This window comes from Elephas maximus, chromosome 8, assembly GCF_024166365.1.
Source record: "Elephas maximus indicus isolate mEleMax1 chromosome 8, mEleMax1 primary haplotype, whole genome shotgun sequence".
NCBI classification, from domain to species: Eukaryota; Metazoa; Chordata; class Mammalia; order Proboscidea; family Elephantidae; genus Elephas; species Elephas maximus.
In genome coordinates this window covers 44769436-44786767 of record NC_064826.1, presented here as the reverse complement: position 1 = coordinate 44786767, position 17332 = coordinate 44769436, and the positions used below count along the sequence as shown (strand labels likewise).

The following is a 17332-nucleotide window of genomic DNA, read 5'->3' as shown; positions in this document are numbered from 1 at the left end:
CTGTGGGGAGGGAAAGAGGGGTACACAGAAATTTGCCTTTTTAACAATCATTCCATGTAATTCTGACACGGGAGGGCCACAGACCACCCTTTTGAGAAATTCTGCTCTAGAAAGGGCAAGGCCATCTTCTCTAGCACAGTTTAGCTTCCTTTCTTGAATTAAATATTGTTCTCATAAGGAGCCCTGGTGGTGCAATAGCTAAGTGCTCTGCTGCTGTCAGAAAGGTCAGCAGTTCAAACCCACCAGCTGCTCTGCAGGAGAAAAGACCTGGCCATCTGCTCCTGTAAACATTAAAAAAAAAATTACAACCTAGGAAATCCTATGGGGCAGTTCTGCTTTGTCATATAGGGTCACTATGAGTTGGAACCAACTCGACAGCACACATTGTTCTCATGGAGTCCCTGCGTGGTGCAAATAGTTGGCATGCTCTACTCCTAACTAAAAGGTTGGAAGTTGGAGTCCACCTGGAGGCATCTCAGAAGAAAGGCTTGGTGATCTACTTCTGAAAAGTCAGCTATTGAAAACCCTGTGGGACACAGTTCTACTCTGACATTCATGGAGTCATCATGAGTTGAAATCTACTCAATGGCAACTGTGTTTTGTTCGTTGTTTGTTTTATATTGCTGGTTGTGAAAAAGATCTCAGTAAGTATATCAGAGTATTCCACAGGGTCGCATCGTCCCGTTGACAAATTAGCTCTTGCTGCTGCTGTGAGGGATATCTCAATGAAGCCTGTATCATATTCCAAAAATGAAATCTTTCCTGGAAGGAGAAATTAATTACTGGGAGAACAAAAAGACCAGGAAGCCCCCGACTGGCTGTTTCCTGAGCATGGGGAGGGGGTCTTCCATGAGTCTGGCTCTCTGGGGCAGGCTCCAGAAAGGAGCTGTGTCACACTAGCCTTTGAGTCCATTAGGTGGCAAGTTGTCCTTTCTTCTCTATTCTCAAACAGTTAGAGATTTGATGGTGTTTTCCCAACAGAACCCAAGAGCATAGTTGATAGTTGATGCCTCTGCCCCAGCATCAGGGATCGGGGCACTATGCCTGAAATCGTGAGGCAGCAGGGAGGGCAGGAGGGTGATGCTGAATAGTAAAAAGTAAAGTAAATAGCAAAGAGGCAAAAAAGTTTTTGTTCAGAGGCAAATCTGCAATTCAGGCAGAGATGTCCCTGGGTTAACAAGGCCCCTGTTTGGAGTAGGGAATGGGCAGCCATGCTGGCAGGAAGCCCTGACTTGAGTCTTGCTTACTTGTCCTTTGCTCCCATGCCCAGGGCCTACTCCAAGGGCTTGTTATCAGTGCAGTCGCACGGGGTCCTAGGCTCAGAAGGGCCCCCTGACTGGGGTTTAATTCTCTGCAGATCCTGACTTGAAATTGTTGATAAGTTTCTCTTTGAAGTTGTGTTTTGTAAGTGAAATCTGGCAGGACAATGGACATGGACCAGGGGCTTGGAGACTCTGCCCGTGGTGCCCTGCTTCCCACTGCCCCCTCCCTCCTCTCACCTTCCTGCCTCCCTGAGACAGGTTCTCAGCCTCCAGCCCCCCAGGACCCCAGTAACCACTGCCACCCTCTGTCCCAGGCTGAGGATGGGGAGGTTCAGGGTCAAGTGACCCATTCTGCAGCATCTCAGGGCATATTAGTAGCTTTCCCCACCCTGGACTTGCAGCACTGCAGCCAATCTGTTGGGCAGTGGACAGGAGGCCACAACTGGAAAGGGATAATCCTATCACCCACCCCAGTTCCGTTACCTAGTACAGAGGTTGCAATACCCTTGAGGTCGCCCATCTGCAGTGAGTAATGTATATGGTAAAATTTATGCTAATAATTTTAATTTTTATTGACTTAGAATGACATCAAATAGCAAATTAAAAATATCATGACAAGTTGAGAGAGCAACTACAGAAGAAAGGGAAAAGCTTTGTATTTTTGCATCTGTAACATCATTTCTTCCAGCTTTTTTAATACGGAGCCCTACATCTTCATCTTGCACTGGGCCCCACAAACAATGTAACCAGCCCTGACTGCACCTCAAAGACCTCCCCCAGACTGGGAGACGATGGCACAATGTTAGAGGTGAAAGTCTAAGCTGGGGTGAGGGAGTCCCAGTCTATGACTGGAGGTGATTTCAATCTTATTATCCTTTCACCCACAGAAGAAAATCTAAAAGAAAAAGAACAAAGAGGCCCTTGCATCTAGCTGAGCTCCCACCACATTTTTAGTTGACCCTGTCTCTGCACAGAGCAGCGTGAGAGTCCTTGCTGAGGTCATCTCATTACTTATGAGAGGCCCTCTTCAAGAATCTAACTTCTTACACTCATCACAGATTGTCTATAGTTCCAGCATATCGCAAATGATTTCGGTCATTTATCACCTTTCTGTCTAAAGCCTGGCCTAGAAAAAAATATCATTAATAAAGCTTGTAGATTCTTATAAATGAGCCCTGCTGGCACAATGGTTAAGCACTTAGCTGCTAAGTGAAAGGTTGACAGTTTGAACCCATCCAGCAGCTCTACGGAAGAAAGACCGGGTGGTCTGCTCCTTTAAAGGTTACAGCCTAGAAAACCCAATGGAGAGGTTCTACCCTGTCACATGGGTCACTATCAGTAGAAAAAATCGACTTGATGACATCCAACAACAACAGCTTCTCATAGATTTGGTATGAAAAAAGGGGATGAAGCAGAATTAAATGTAGAAAATATCATTCTCTCAACACCATTTGTCTAAGTAAAAATTGTGAGGCTACATTTTAAACGAGAATTTAAAAAAGAGAATATAGAAATTTGGCCTTTCCTTCCAAGTCAAGAAAACTTTATCTACACTGAGGCCCACTTGTTGTTGTTGTTATTGCTGTTGTTGTTAGATGCCGTTGAGTTGATTCTGACTTATAACAACCCTATGTGTAACAGAACAAAACATTGCCAGATCCTGTGCCATCCTCACAATCATTGCTATATTTGAGTCCACTACAGTTTGTAAATTTCTCATAATGACTCCCCCTTGAATAGTAACATATCCACCCAAACACACGTTTCTCTGCTCCTGCCACCTCAGTAAGCTCTTTAGGCAGGCGTGGGAAGCTTAACGTACTTCTGTGAAATCATAGCATTCTCCTTGATCAGCTTATCCCAGCTTTGCAAATTGAAAAAAAAAAAAAATTCATTCCTGGCACCAACAGTCTGTTAAATTGGCTCTGATTAATAATTGAATCTTAAGACCCTTTCAAGGCAACATTTACAACAAGAGATTAGTGAGTGGTGATGCCATGCACCTCCAGGTCATGATAGAACAGATTGATGACCTCAACTGGAGGTTAAATGTCCAGAGTTCAGACTTGGTGAATTTCATTCCTTAGAAAAATCCACTCTAGAAATACACAGGAACCTCTCCCCTGTAGACTGATGGGCCCAGCATGTATTTCCTAGTAATATACTTGTAAGGCTGGTTTAGACGCATTCTTCTTGGACTTAGAGTGTGATTGTAGGTCACATTCTTATGATTCATATTAAGCTCTCTTGTGTTTTGAATTATTTATAATGGCATTACAGAATATTTCTTTCTTTAATCCTGAAGGAGGAAATATAGTCCCCTTGAAATGTCAGACTGAGCAAGTGATGGGCTCTTAGCTTAACAATCTGAAAAAAACAGCCCTTCTGGAGGTTTGTCAGGCATATTGTTGTTGTTGAGTGCTGTTGAGTTGATTCTGACTCATAGTGACCCCATGTGACAGAGTAGAACTGCCCTGCTGTGATTTTTACAGAAGCAGATCACCAGGTCTTTATTCCTCAGAGCTGCTGGGTGTGTTTGAACCACCAATCCTTCAGCTAGCAGCTGACAGTTAACTATTGTGCCACCAGGTTCCCTTTCAGGCATACAGATGCCCAAATAACTCCAGGTATTTACGGCAAATCCTTTAAGTGTGTTCGTGCTTGTACAACACCAGAACTTGCCTGGGCCCAGATTCTTCTGGCCCATTCTATGACAGAAGGCTATTTCAATTCTATTATCTTTTTATCCACAGGAGAAAAAAGGAGGACACCTAAAAGACTAAAAAGACTCTTGTATTTAGATGAGTGACCATCATATTTTTTAGGTGATCCCCAGAATTTCTCAAAGGAAGATTTTAGGCTACACTAAAGTGTGGTATCAGAATTACCTGGGAGGTTGGTTTAAAATGCTGACCCCAGACTCTGGCTAGATCTACCAATTCCAATGAATTATTTATTAAAATTTCAGAACTACTGACCTCCAGAAACTTTCATTAATTTCAGTGAATTACTGTATTTTCAAAACCTGCCCGTTGCCATCAAGTTGATTCCAACTCATCATGACCCTACAGGACGGAATAGTGCTGCCCCATAGGGTTTCCAAGGCTGTAATCTTTACTGAAGCAGACTGCACATCCTTCTCCCAAGGAGTAGTTAATGGGTTCAAACAGTTGACCTTCGGTTAGCAGCCCAGTGCTTTAACCACTGTACCGTCGGGGCTCCTTTTCAAAACTGAGGGCCAAAAATTCCATTGCATAAGTGTGAATCTCCAAATCACATGCTTATTAAGACTAACCTGTGTGTTTTGTAATTCCCAGAAGTTGAGAACAAATCTCTTTCAACATTCACTCCTTCCATAAGCATGTTCTGAGTATATACTATGAAATGGCACTGTGCTAAGCTATACCTATACCCATTGCCATTGAGTCCATTCCACCTCATAGTGACCCAATAGGACGGAGTAGAACTGCCCTGTAGGGTTTCCAAGGAGTGCTTGGTGGATTCGAACTGCTGACCTTTGGGTTAGCAGCCGCAGCTCTTAATCACTACACGACCAGGGTTTCCATGGTAAGGTCAGTCCTGTAAATTATCTTCAGAGCTTCTACATGAACAGTGATACTTTAAGAAATACATTAGGAAATATACAAAGGTATACTTCAGAAAACCTCAGGCTACAAGAGGGAAATGAGAAGTGAATCTTTGAGAAGATTAAAAGAAAAGGTAATAGGTGTGGATAATGTGGAGGTGGGAGGGGTCAGGAGAAGGCACAGGAGTGACCAGTTAGGAGGTAGGAAGGGCCAAGAGTCTGCCCAAGTATGGGAATTGAGAAGGTGGGAGAAACAGGAAAATGCCCCAATGTGGGGAGTAAAGAGGTCTGAGGGGTCAGGAGAAAGCACAACTATGGCCAGTGAGAAGGTGGGTGGGGCCATCAGATGTGGAGAACAAAGAGGGTTTAGGGAGTGAGGGGCTGGGTGGGGCCAGGAGAAGGCCCAGGTGTGGAGCATGAGTAGGAGTCAGGAGGCTACTCAGGTGTGGGTAATGAGAAGATGGACGGGGTCAGGGAAAAAAGGAAATAATAACTGTTAAACGTTTTTGGAGATTTTGCTGTATGCCAGGGTTTTGCATATATTGGCTCATCTCCCTCTCACAATAACCTATGATGTACGTGCAGGTATATGGTCCCCGTTTTATAGATGAAGACACCAGGGCTCAGTGAGGCTGTTCTACTTGTAAGCAGTGGAGGCGGATTCACTCCCAGCGGTTTGCTTCCAGAACCCAAGCTCTTATTCAGCACTATTCCAGCTGTCATGGTGGTTTTGCTTCCCCCCTCATAAGTCAGAACCAGGAAATGATGCTATCAAATGGGAAAACTTTCCAATAACACGTGGCTACCTACTTTCTATTCCAGTGGCGTTGCATTCTTTATTAAACCCACAAAGCACCTACTGTATTCCAGGCCTTGTGCCACGCTCTGGGATACACAGTAAATAAATATGTGCCTTAAGAAGCTCTTAATTACTATACATTCAATGAAGACCGCCAGCCACCAAGAAAGCCCAGAATTTAGACCTCAGAATCCCCAAATTTCTTGATCAATCTTGAGGCCATTCAGCTCCCTTGCCTGCTTTTCTCAAATTCTCCCAGGAGAAATATTTTGCATTATTGTGATGTGAGAATAACTCTGCTGGTTTGACTGTTCCTACTCAAGCAAAGCCACTTCTGGGGGCGGGAAATTTGGAACTGAATCCTCTTTGTCATCCGATCTGGAGAATTATAATTTTTTAACACCATTGTGTTAAAGACAGTCTTTTTCCTCCCTGATGCTGGTAAAGTTTACTGAGCTCCTAAAACTGACCCCCTCAACATAATTCCTAATAAATGAAAAGCAAAATTATGCACAAAAGCAGCAGGGCAGTTTCCAGCAAAAGGTTCTGCAGATGAGAAATAGGGCCTGGGGTTTGGAATCATTACCACAGAACAGCTTCTGTGACAGGTAAAATCAAGTTGAAATAAGTTGGTAAAGTCCAGCTGTGTCCCAGGCTACTTCCTGCTGTGAAGGCTGAATAGAAACCAGAATATCTCACTGTCAAAGTGAAAACCGTATAAAAAATATTTTTATTAGACTTACCCTGAAAGCTAGCACTGCAGAGTTCTTCCACCCCAAACCAACAAATCCATAAGAATTTTCCTCCTCCCCTTTTATACTACAGGTGTCTCAACACCAATAGGTGATTCCTGGGGGCAAAGCAGCCCTAGGGAATCAGTTACTGGCTGTGGCGCCAGGGGCAGGCCTAGATCTTTCAGCAGACTACAACTCACAGGCCTCCTCACCCCCCAGTCATTGGTCCCCAAGAGCAGGTCTACCCCCAAGAACCCCTCGGCCCTAAATGGAGAGAGTCTGAAAGTATTCCCTTGAGATCAGGAACTAGACAAGGATGCCCTTTATCACCACTCTTATTCAACGTTGTGCTGGAGGTCCTAGCCAGAGCAATTAAGCTAGATAAAGAAATAAAAGGCATCCAGATTGGTAAGGAACAAGTAAAAGTATCTCTATTTGCAGATGACATGATCTTATACACGGAAAACCCTAAAGAATCCTCAAGAAAACTATCAGGATACAAGATAAACATACAAAAATCAGTTGGATTCCTCTACACCAACAAAAGGAACATTGAAGAGGAAATCTCCAAATCAATGCCATTCACAGTGGCCCCCAAGAAGATAAAATACCTAGGAATAAATCTTACCCGAGATGTGAAAGACATATACAAAGAAAACTACAAGACACTACTGCAAGAAACAAAAAGAGACTTATGTAAGTGGAAAAATATACCTTGCTCATGGATAGGAAGACTTAACATTGTAAAAATGTCTATTCTACCAAAAGCCATCTATAGATACAATGCAATTCCCATCCAAATTCCAACGACATTTTTTAATGAGATGGAGAAAAAAATCACCAACTTTATATGGAAGGGAAAGAGGCCTGGATAAGTAAAGCTTTACTGAAAAAGAAGAACAAAGTGGGAGGCCTCACTCTACCTGATTTTAGAACCTATTATACTGCCACAGTAGTCAAAACAGCCTGGTACTGGTACAACAACAGATACATAGACCAATGGAACAGAATTGAGAATCCAGACATAAATCCATCCACATATGAGCAGCTGATATTTGACAAAGGCCTGAAGTCAGTTAAATGGGGAAAAGACAGTCTCTTTAACAAATGTGCTGGCATAACTGGATATCCACCTGCAAAAAAAAGAAACAAGACCTATACCTCACACCATGAACAAAAACCAACTCAAAATGGATCAAAGTCCTAAATATAAAATCTAAAATGATAAAGATCATGGAAGAAAAAATAGGGACAATGCTAGGAGCCCTAATACATGGCATAAACAGTATACAAAACATTACTACCGATACAAAAGAGAAACTTGATAACTGGGCACTCCTAAAAATCAAACACCTATGCTCATCCAGACTTCACCAAAAGAGTAAAAAGATTACCTACAGACTGGGGAAAAGTTTTTAGCTATGACATTTCTGATTGGTGCCTGATCGCTGAAATCTACATGATACTGTAAAAAAACTACAAAAAGACAAATGACCCAATTAAAAAGTGGGCAAAGGATATGAACAGCCAGTTCACTAAAGAAGACATTCAGGTGGTGAACAGATACATGAGGAAATGCTCACAATCATTAGCCATTAGAGAAATGCAAATCAAAACTACAATGAGATTCCATCTCACTCTGACAAGACTGACATTAATCCAAAAAACACAAAATAATCAATGTTGGAGAGGCTGTGGGGAGACTGGAACACTTATACACTGTTGGTGGGAATGTAAAACGGTACAACCACTTTGGAAATTGATTTGGTGCTTCCTTAAAAAGCTAGAAATAGAACTACCATACGATCAAGCAATCCCACTCCTTGGAATATATCCTAGAGAAATGAGCCTTCACATGAACAGATACATGCACACCCATGTTCACTGTTTACAATAGCAAAAAGATAGAAGCAACCAAGATGCCCATCCACGGATGAATGGATAAATAAATTATGGTATATTCACACAATGGAATACTACGCATCAGTGAAGAACAATGATGAGTCCATGAAACATTTCATAACATGGAGGAATCTGGAAGGCATTATGCTGAGTGAAATCAGTCAGTTGCAAAAGGACAAATATTTTATGAGACCGCTATTATAAGAACTCAAGAAATAGTTTAAACACAGAAGAAAATATTCTTTGATGGTTATGAGAGTGCAGAGGGAGGGAGGGAGAGGGTATTCACTTATTAGGTAGTAGACAAGAGCTATTTTAGGTGAAGGGAAAGATAACACACAATACAGAAGAGGTCAGCACAACTAGACTAAACCAAAAGCAAAGAAGTCTCCTGAATAAACTGAACACTTTGAAGGCCAGCATAGCAGGGGCAGAGGTTTGGGGACCATGGTTTCAGGGGACATCTGAGTCAATTGGCATAATAAAATCTATTAAGATAACATTCTGCATCCCACTTCAGAGAGTGGCATCTGGGGTCTTAACCACTAGCAAGCAGCCATCTAAGTTGCATCAATTGGTCTCAACCCACCTGGATCAAAGAAAAATGAAGAACACCAAAAACACAAGGTACTTACGAGCCCAAGAGACAGAAAGGGCCACATAAACCAGAGACTACATCAGCCTGAGACCAGAAGAACTAGATGGTGCCTGGCTACAACTGATGACTGCTCTGACAGGGAACACAACAGAGAACCCCTGAGGGAGCAGGAGAGCAGTGGGATGCAGACCCCAAATTCTCATAAAAAGACCAGACTTAATGGTCTAGCTGAGACTAGAAGGACCCCGGCGGTCATGGTCCCCAGACCTTGTGTTAGCCCAAGACAGGAACCATTCCCAAAGCCAACTCTTCAGACAGGGATTGGACTGGACAATGGGATAGAAATTGATAAAGGTACAGAGTGAGCTTCTTGGATCAAGTGGACACAAGAGACTGTGTTGGCATCTCCTGTCTGGTGGGGAGACGGGAGGGCAGAGGGGGTTGGAAGCTGGCCGAATGGACTAGAAAAGAAGAGTGGAGGGAATGAGTTTACTGTTTCATTGGGGGAAAGCAATTAGTAGTATATAGCAAGCTGTGTATAAATTTTTGTATGAGAGACTGACTTGATTTGTAAACTTTCACTTAAAGCACAATAAGAATTTAAAAAAAAAAAAAAATTTATACAAAAAAAAAAGAAGTACCCCTCAACCGTAAAGATAGGAAGTGTGTCTTGCCCTTCTCTACTCTGTGTTAGCACCTTGCCCCTTGACAACCCTCAGTCCCCAGTCACCACCCTCACCCTGTCTCCTTTCTCCACCTCTGTTCCTAAGCTGCTGATCATAGCTGGAGAAAGCCCCCAAACATAGTGATGCATCTATTTCACCTTTGTACCTCTAACTTCAACTGGGCACTCCCTGCACTTGGCATCTCCTTCATTCATTCCTTGTTGGCCCCTCACACATCCGTTCCAGTGATGACTCCAAAACTCTCCTCTCTTCTTGAGCCTGCAACATGCCTCTGTGGGCGCCAACAGCTCCACCGCTAAGATGAAGGTCACCCAGTGACAACTTCTCTAAATCCCTTCCTTTCTAGCTCAAATCTTTTTTTTTTTTTAATTTTTACCCTTTTATTCCTTCATCTCTGTTTCTATCTTTTATCTTCCCCAGGGCCTACTTTTCTTCCTAAATTCTTAATCCCCTTCCCTTTCACCCCTCCAGTATATTAAGATTCCATCAATTAGTTTTTTTTGTTTGGTTGGTTTTTTCCGTGTACTGAAACTCTTGCTATCCATCAGCATCTTCCCCTGGTCCTACAAATGTGCTCAAGACTATTACCCCACTCTCCATATTTTGAGCTTTTACTCTTGTTCGTGTTTACTACCAAAATTTCGTTTTTAAAAATAATCTATTCTCTACATGCCTACTGCTATACTTCCTATTCACTCTTTTTTTTTTAATATTTTATTACGAGTATTTCCCTCATTCAAAAAAGGATAAATAATGACATGATGAACACTTGTTTGCTTGCCACTTGACTTAAGAATAAAGCATTACCAGTACCCCATTCACAATAAACTGGGATTTAATCTTGCTTCTAACCCTTCCACCCAGACATACACACCCAAACACACACACACATACATATCTCTGCAAATTCATACAGTTGACTCCTCTTCTTAGGACTGTCTCCTCTTTTGGCTACTCTGACCCTGGACTCTCCTGGTTCCCATTCTACATATTTAGCTACCTCTCTTCTGCCTTCTCTAGCTCCTCTTCCCCTCCCAAGTTTCTAACCTTTGTCTTCTGCTTCTCTCTCTCTTTCTCTCTCACTCTTGCTCTTTCTCTCTCACTCTCGCTCTTTCTCTCTCACTCTCGCTCTGTCTAAGCTCACTCTTTCTCTCACTCTCTCTTGCTCCCTCATTCCTCTTCTCTGTATTATCCACTTCCATTGTTTTACCTGTTATCAGAATGACTCCCAAATCTAAGTCTCCAGTCTATATTTTCTACCCAAGCTCAATTTCCAAATTTCTATTTGCATAATAGACATGACTAGGCTATCCTGCTAGCACCTCAAATTGGCGTGCCTCAGGGCTTTATCCTCAGTGCCATTCCACTTGATGTTCTCAAAAACAACCCAGATGGAGATAGGAGCTTACTGAATTTGTGAAGGACTCAAAGCCAGGTGAGATATTGCATGGCTGGATAACAGAATATGGATCTAAAAGATCTTGACAGGTTGACTGTAACAGAATGGAATTTGGCCAAGGTCAATGTGAGGACCTGGCTGTGGTTCTAAATACCCAACCATACTATCAGACAGGTCATGTGTCAGGAGCTGTATAGAGGAAAGGACTCAAGAGTTTTAGTTAAATGGCAAGGTCACTGGGCACCAACACTGTTAAAAAGCTAATAGAATCTTAGTCTGTAAAAGATAAATAGAGCCAGGAAGCAAGTGTCCTTAGTTTCGCAATATTTGATCAAGCCTACAGTGCTGATTTCCACTTTGGATACCACGTTAAAGAAAGGCTATAGAAAACTTGGTGTGTGGGATGGTTCATTTTGTGTGTCAACTTGGCTAGGCTCTGGTGCCCAGTTGTTTGGTCAAACACTAGTCTAGATGTTGTTCTGAAATATTTACATGTGATTAGCATTTAAATCAGTTGGCCTTAACTAAAGCAGATTATCCTCCATAAAGTGGATGGGTCTAATCCAGTCAACTGATGGCCTTAAGAGGAAATAGGGATGTTTTCCGAGGGATGATTCTGTACCCAAACTACAAATAGGCATCTTGCTAAGTGTCTTTCTCCCTCATCAACTGACCTACCAATTTTGCAGAACAAGACTGCTGGAATTTCCAGGCCGTCACCTGCCCTACAGATCCCCACAAGCGCGTGAGTCAATTCCAATATGCATGTGTATATACTATACATATATATATATACACACACACACACACAACTATATCTGTATATATCTTACTGGTTCTGTTTCTTAGAGAACCCTAAGACAGTGTGCATTCAGAGGGAAATAACTGGGACCATGAAGGTACCTAAAACAGGTCCTATTACCATGTTCTGAGGGCGTCCAGAAGTAAAGAGATTAGGTTCTTTCTGGTTCCATGTGATACAACCAGCAGCACCAGTAGGAGGCATGACAGGAGATAGATTCAGCACAAGCCAGTAAGGAACTCTCCAACTCTCTGAGCTGGAGGAGAGGGAAAGAACTTTTTTTAGAAAGTTGTGGATGACAAGGACAGGTTTCCAAGTTCGGTGGATATGGAGATGGAAATTCCAGCTTCCTTTCTTCAAATCTCTTCCATCACTGAGATCCCTTGATTATGTGTACATGCCTAGAACTGAACTATAGAACACATTAAAGGTGAAAACTCAATGTTCATTCTTATAGCCACATAAAAAAAAAAAAATACATTCAATTATTAAAAATAAAAGAAAGAAACTAAGCAAACTGAGAATACAGGAGAACTTCCTTGACTCAATAATGGGTGTCCACTAAAAAAAAAAAAAAAGGCAAACATTATTCTTAAAGGCAAAACATTAGAGGTACCCCCTCTGAAGTCTGGAGCAAGAGAAGGAAGCCTCCACCACCACTGCCATTAGGCATTATACCAGAGATCCGAGCCAGAGCAGTAAGGTAAGAAAATAAGTAAGAGGTGTAAGGTTTGGACTAGAAGTAATAAACTTGTATTACTTGCAGAGGATTGTCTTTATATAAAATTCAAGACGACCTACTGGCAAACTACTAGAATTAATAAAATCATTTAGCAATGTCTACTGAACATAAGATCAAAATGCAAAAATCAATAGTGCGCCTGTACACCCATAAGCATCCATCAAAAATGTAAAATTTTTAAAGGTCCTATTCACAGTAACAACAAAAACCACGAAGTAGCTAGTATGTTCTGGATTTTTTAGAAAAAAATACAAAACTTTTTTGAAGGACATAAAAAGTCTAAGTAAATATTCATGAATAGAAATATTCAGAATCTTAAATATGTCAATTCTCCCTAAATTATGAATCTATAAATGTAATTTTATCCCAATCAAAATCTCTATATGATTTTTTTAGAACCTTACAAGCTGATCCTAAAATTGATAAGGAGGGATGAAGGACAAAGAATAGCCGAAACGTTTTTGTACCTGTATAGACAAATAGACCAATAGACTAGAACAAAGAAGCAGACATATTTAGAAATACCTGGCATATGACATAAGTGGCATTACAAATCCATTACAAAAAGAGTAAACTTTATAATTAATGATAGTGAACAATGCTATTCAAATGGCTAATAAAAGTTCAGTTAAATGCTATTTCATATACACACGCAAAATAAATTCTATATGAATTAAAGACACATGTAAAACAGCAAAACTTTAAACCTAAGAGAAAATGTAGACTATTATGTCCTTGCTACATAAATATATAGTCTTCGTGTGTGTATTTCTTAATAAAGGAAATAGATGATAGATTGAACCACATTGAAAATTTTAATTTTTATATAATCAAAGATACCATAAACCAACTTAAAAGATAGTCCACAGCCTTGGAGAAGATATTTTCAAAACATTTCATCAACTAAGGATTAAATTCAGAATTTATACTTTAAAACTCAAAAAATTTCCAATAAATTCATAGAAGAGGAGATCTGATCGCCAGTAAAGTTACTCAAACTAGGGGCTTTCAGGGTACCTGAGGCTCTTGACTAATATAAAAAGGGTTGATCATTAAATAGTCCATTGTTTAATAATAGATTCTGGTGGTTGTTGTTAGGTGTGGTGGTAGAGTTTGTTCCAACTCACAGCGACCCTATGTATAACAGAACAAAACACTACCGCCATCCTCACAATCATTATGCTTGAGCCCATTGTTGCAGGCACTGTGTCAATCTACCTCTTTGAGGGTCTTGGTTAGTCAGAGCAATATATTTTTTTTAGCTCAGAGTACCAGTTGATGATTTATGTTTCTGTTTATCCAAGGCTGATCAAGCATTTTACCACTAATGAAGGAAGTTCATGACCTCCTGGGGTTCACTACGTGTGCCAAGAGGTGAAAAGAAACTAGGTTTTCCAAGATGGTACCCTAAAGTTTGCCCTGAGAATGACCTGACAGATCTACCCCATCCTTTCCATGACACCCCCATCTTGTGTCTCTTCCCAAAGGCATCAAGGTTTTTCAGATCACCCAATCCAAAGAGGGAGGAATAAAGGCCCATCCTAATCAAACCCATTGCCTTAGAGCTGATTCCAACTCCTAGCGACTGTATAGGACACAGTAGAATTTCCCTATAGGGTTTCCTAGGCTGTAATCTTTATGGGGGAAGATTGCCAGGTCTTTCTTCCATCAGGGCTGCTGGGACGGTTTCAACCACCGAACTTTCAGTTAGCAGCTGAGCACTAAACCATTGCACCACCAGGGCTCCTTCATCAAGCAATGCTGATCTGTAAATTAGAAATTTTTTAGCCAATTTACACCTTTTCAAAAAGACTCAGTTCAAAGAACATTTATTATTTTATTTGATCCTCATAGCATTTTATTAGGTAAACAGGGCAGCTGGTATCATACTGAGGTTTAAGAGATTACATGACTTTTCAAAGACTATACAGGGTCCAGGGCTATAACCCAGAACTATGAGATTTGTAAGCTGTCCTAGAGATACAGATGTTGAAAAAGGTTATTTGAAGATGAACCTTTCGCATAAACTAATGAATTTTAAACATCATCATCATCCAGGTATTTCCATTGGGTAGAAAATTATATCTCCAAATAGGATTTGACTCCACTTAGAATATATATGTGTGTGTATAGCACATTTTTTTTTTATATAGCACATATGCATGTACATTTATCTATATATTATTTGGAGTCCTGGATGGTGGAAACAGTTAAGCACTCAACCACTAGCTGAAACCTTGGCAGTTCGAACCCACCCAGAGGCACTTTAGAAGACAGGCCTGGCGATCTGCTTCCAAGAGGTCACAGCCTTGACAACCCGGTGGAGCAGTTCTACTCTGCACACATGGGGTCGCCATGAGTCAGATTGATTCAATGGCAACTAACAACAACAACATATATTATTTATAATAAAGGATATATATGTGTGTATGTGTATATATATTTGGAAACCCTGGTGGCATAGTGGGTAAGTGCTACGGCTGCTAACCAAAGGGTCAGCAGTTCAAATCTGCCAGACGCTCCTTGGAAACTCTGTGGGGCAGTTGTACTCTGCCTTGTAGGGTTGCTATGAGTCGGAATCGACTCGACGGCAGTGGGTTTTGGGTTACATATATATTTATATATATACACACACATACATATATATATATAAAACAAAAGATGTGTATGAGGTTAATAAAAGAGGAAATCATCTCCAAATAGGATTTCATGCTAATCATAAAGGTTACTCTAGTTGCTCTGATTGAGCATCAAGTTTGATTCTGAGCTTCTTAGCATCAGGAAGTTACACAGGTCTCATTATCAGAAAACAAATAACATACTATTTTCTCAGGGGAAAAAAATGGGAAGTGTTCCTAGAAATAAACTCTAAAATAAATTTCTTATGAAGGAAACTTTCTTTTATTTAAGAGGCTGAGTAACTTAATAGTGTCCTTGACAACAGTTTATAACTAATAAAAAGAATATTTTTCCAACACTAAATAGACCAAAGTGGTAACTTTGGTCAAGGGTAAGACAGTACACAATACTGAGGAAGCCAGCACAACTTGTCCAAGGCAAGGTCATGGAAGTTCCATAGACACATCCAAACTCCCTAAGGGACCAATGTTACTGGACTGAGAGCTGGGAACCATGGTCTCGGGGGACATCTAGCTCAATTGGCATAACATGGTTTGTAAAGGAAATGTTCTACGTTTTACTTTGGTGAGTAGCATCTGGGGTCTTAAAAGCTTGCGAAAATAATTCTATTATGAAAACATTCTGCATCCCACTTTGAAATGTGGCTTCTGGGGTCTTAAATGCTAACAAGCAGCCATCTAAGATGCATCAATTGGTCTCAACTCACCTGGATCAAAGGAGAATGAAGAACACCAAGGTCACACGACAACTAAGAGCCCAAGAGACAGAAAGGGCCACATGAACCAGAGACCTACATCATCCTGAGACCAGAAGAACTAGTTCGTGCCTGGCCACAATCGATGACTGCCCTGACGGGGAGCACAACAGAGAACCCCTGAGGGAGCAGGAGATCAGTGGGATGCAGACCCCAAATTCTCATAAAAAGACCATACTTAATGGTCTGACTGAGACTAGAGGAATCCCGGCGGCCATGGTCCCCAGACCTTCTGTTGGCACAGGACAGGAACCATCCCCGAAGACAACTCATCAGACATGAAAGGGACTGGACAGTGGGTGGGAGAGAGATGCTGATGAAGAGTGAGCTAATTATATCAGGTGGACACTTGAGATTGTGTTGGCATCTCCTGTCTGGAGGGGGGATGGGAGGATAGAGAGAGTGGGAAGCTGGCAAAATTGCCACGAAAGGAGAGACTGGAAGGGCTGACTCATTAGGGGGAGAGCAAGTGGGAGTACGGAGTAAGATGTATGTAAACTTATATGTGACAGACTGACTTGATTTGTAAACGTTCACTTGAAGCTCAATAAAAGTTAATTAAAAAAAAGGGTCAAAATGAAGAGGCATATAAGGAAAAAAAAAAAAAAAGCTTGTGAGCAGCCATCTAAGATACTTCACTGGTCTCGCCCCATCTGTAGCCAAGAAGACATAAGGGAAAGATTAGTCCAAAGAACTAATGGACCACAACTACCACAGCCTCCACCAGAGCTAGATGGTGCCCGGTTACCACCACTGACTGCTCTGACAGGGATGACGATAGAGGGTCCCAGACAGAGCTGGAGAAAAATATAGAACAAAATTCTAACTGACAAAAAAAAAAAAAAAAAGACCAGACTCACCGGCTGACAGAGACTGGAGAAGCCTCAGGAGTATGGCCCTCTGACACCCTTACAGCTCAGTAGTGAAGTCAGTCCTGAGGTTCACCCTGCAGCCAAGGATTAGACAAGCCCATAAAACAAAATGAGACTAAATGGGCACACTAGCCAGGGGCAAGGACGAGAAGGCAGAAGGGGGCAGGAAAGCTAGCAATGCAGAGCACAAGGTTGAGAAGGGGTGAGTGTTGGCATGTCATCATGGGGCTGAAAACCAATGTCACAAAACAATGTATGTATTAATTGCTTAATGAGAAACTAGTTTGCTCTGTAAACCTTCAGCTAAAGTACAATTAAAAAAAAAAAAAAGTTTTTCCAAGACTGCTTCGTGAAATCAGGGCATAACGTTAAAGTACATCTCAGCGAAGGTGATTCTGGGAAAAGCTAAGCTAATGGTCTACGCATATAGCTTTCTGAGAGCTGGTCCTTCAATAACCTAGGGAAGGTGAGAGATGGCCCTTCCCTTTTAGATGATGTTCCCTAAATAGCGTTTCTGTCAGGCAGGCTTTGTGTGTGTGTGTGTGTGTGGTAAAAT

General features: G+C 41.4%; 1 protein-coding gene across 2 annotated transcripts in view; it reads left to right on the top strand.

Moving 5' to 3' along the window:
• The window catches only part of LHFPL3 (LHFPL tetraspan subfamily member 3), a 541863-nt gene that overhangs the window by 475982 nt on the left and 48549 nt on the right, over nucleotides 1-17332 (top strand). The window contains exon 3 of one of the 2 annotated variants that reach the window (XM_049893124.1): nucleotides 11656-11711. The exons of the other annotated variant lie outside the window; for it this stretch is intronic. Coding sequence (XP_049749081.1) covers nucleotides 11656-11711 — 56 coding nt within the window. The remainder of the gene's footprint in view (nucleotides 1-11655; nucleotides 11712-17332) is intronic. 2 annotated transcript variants of the gene reach the window in all.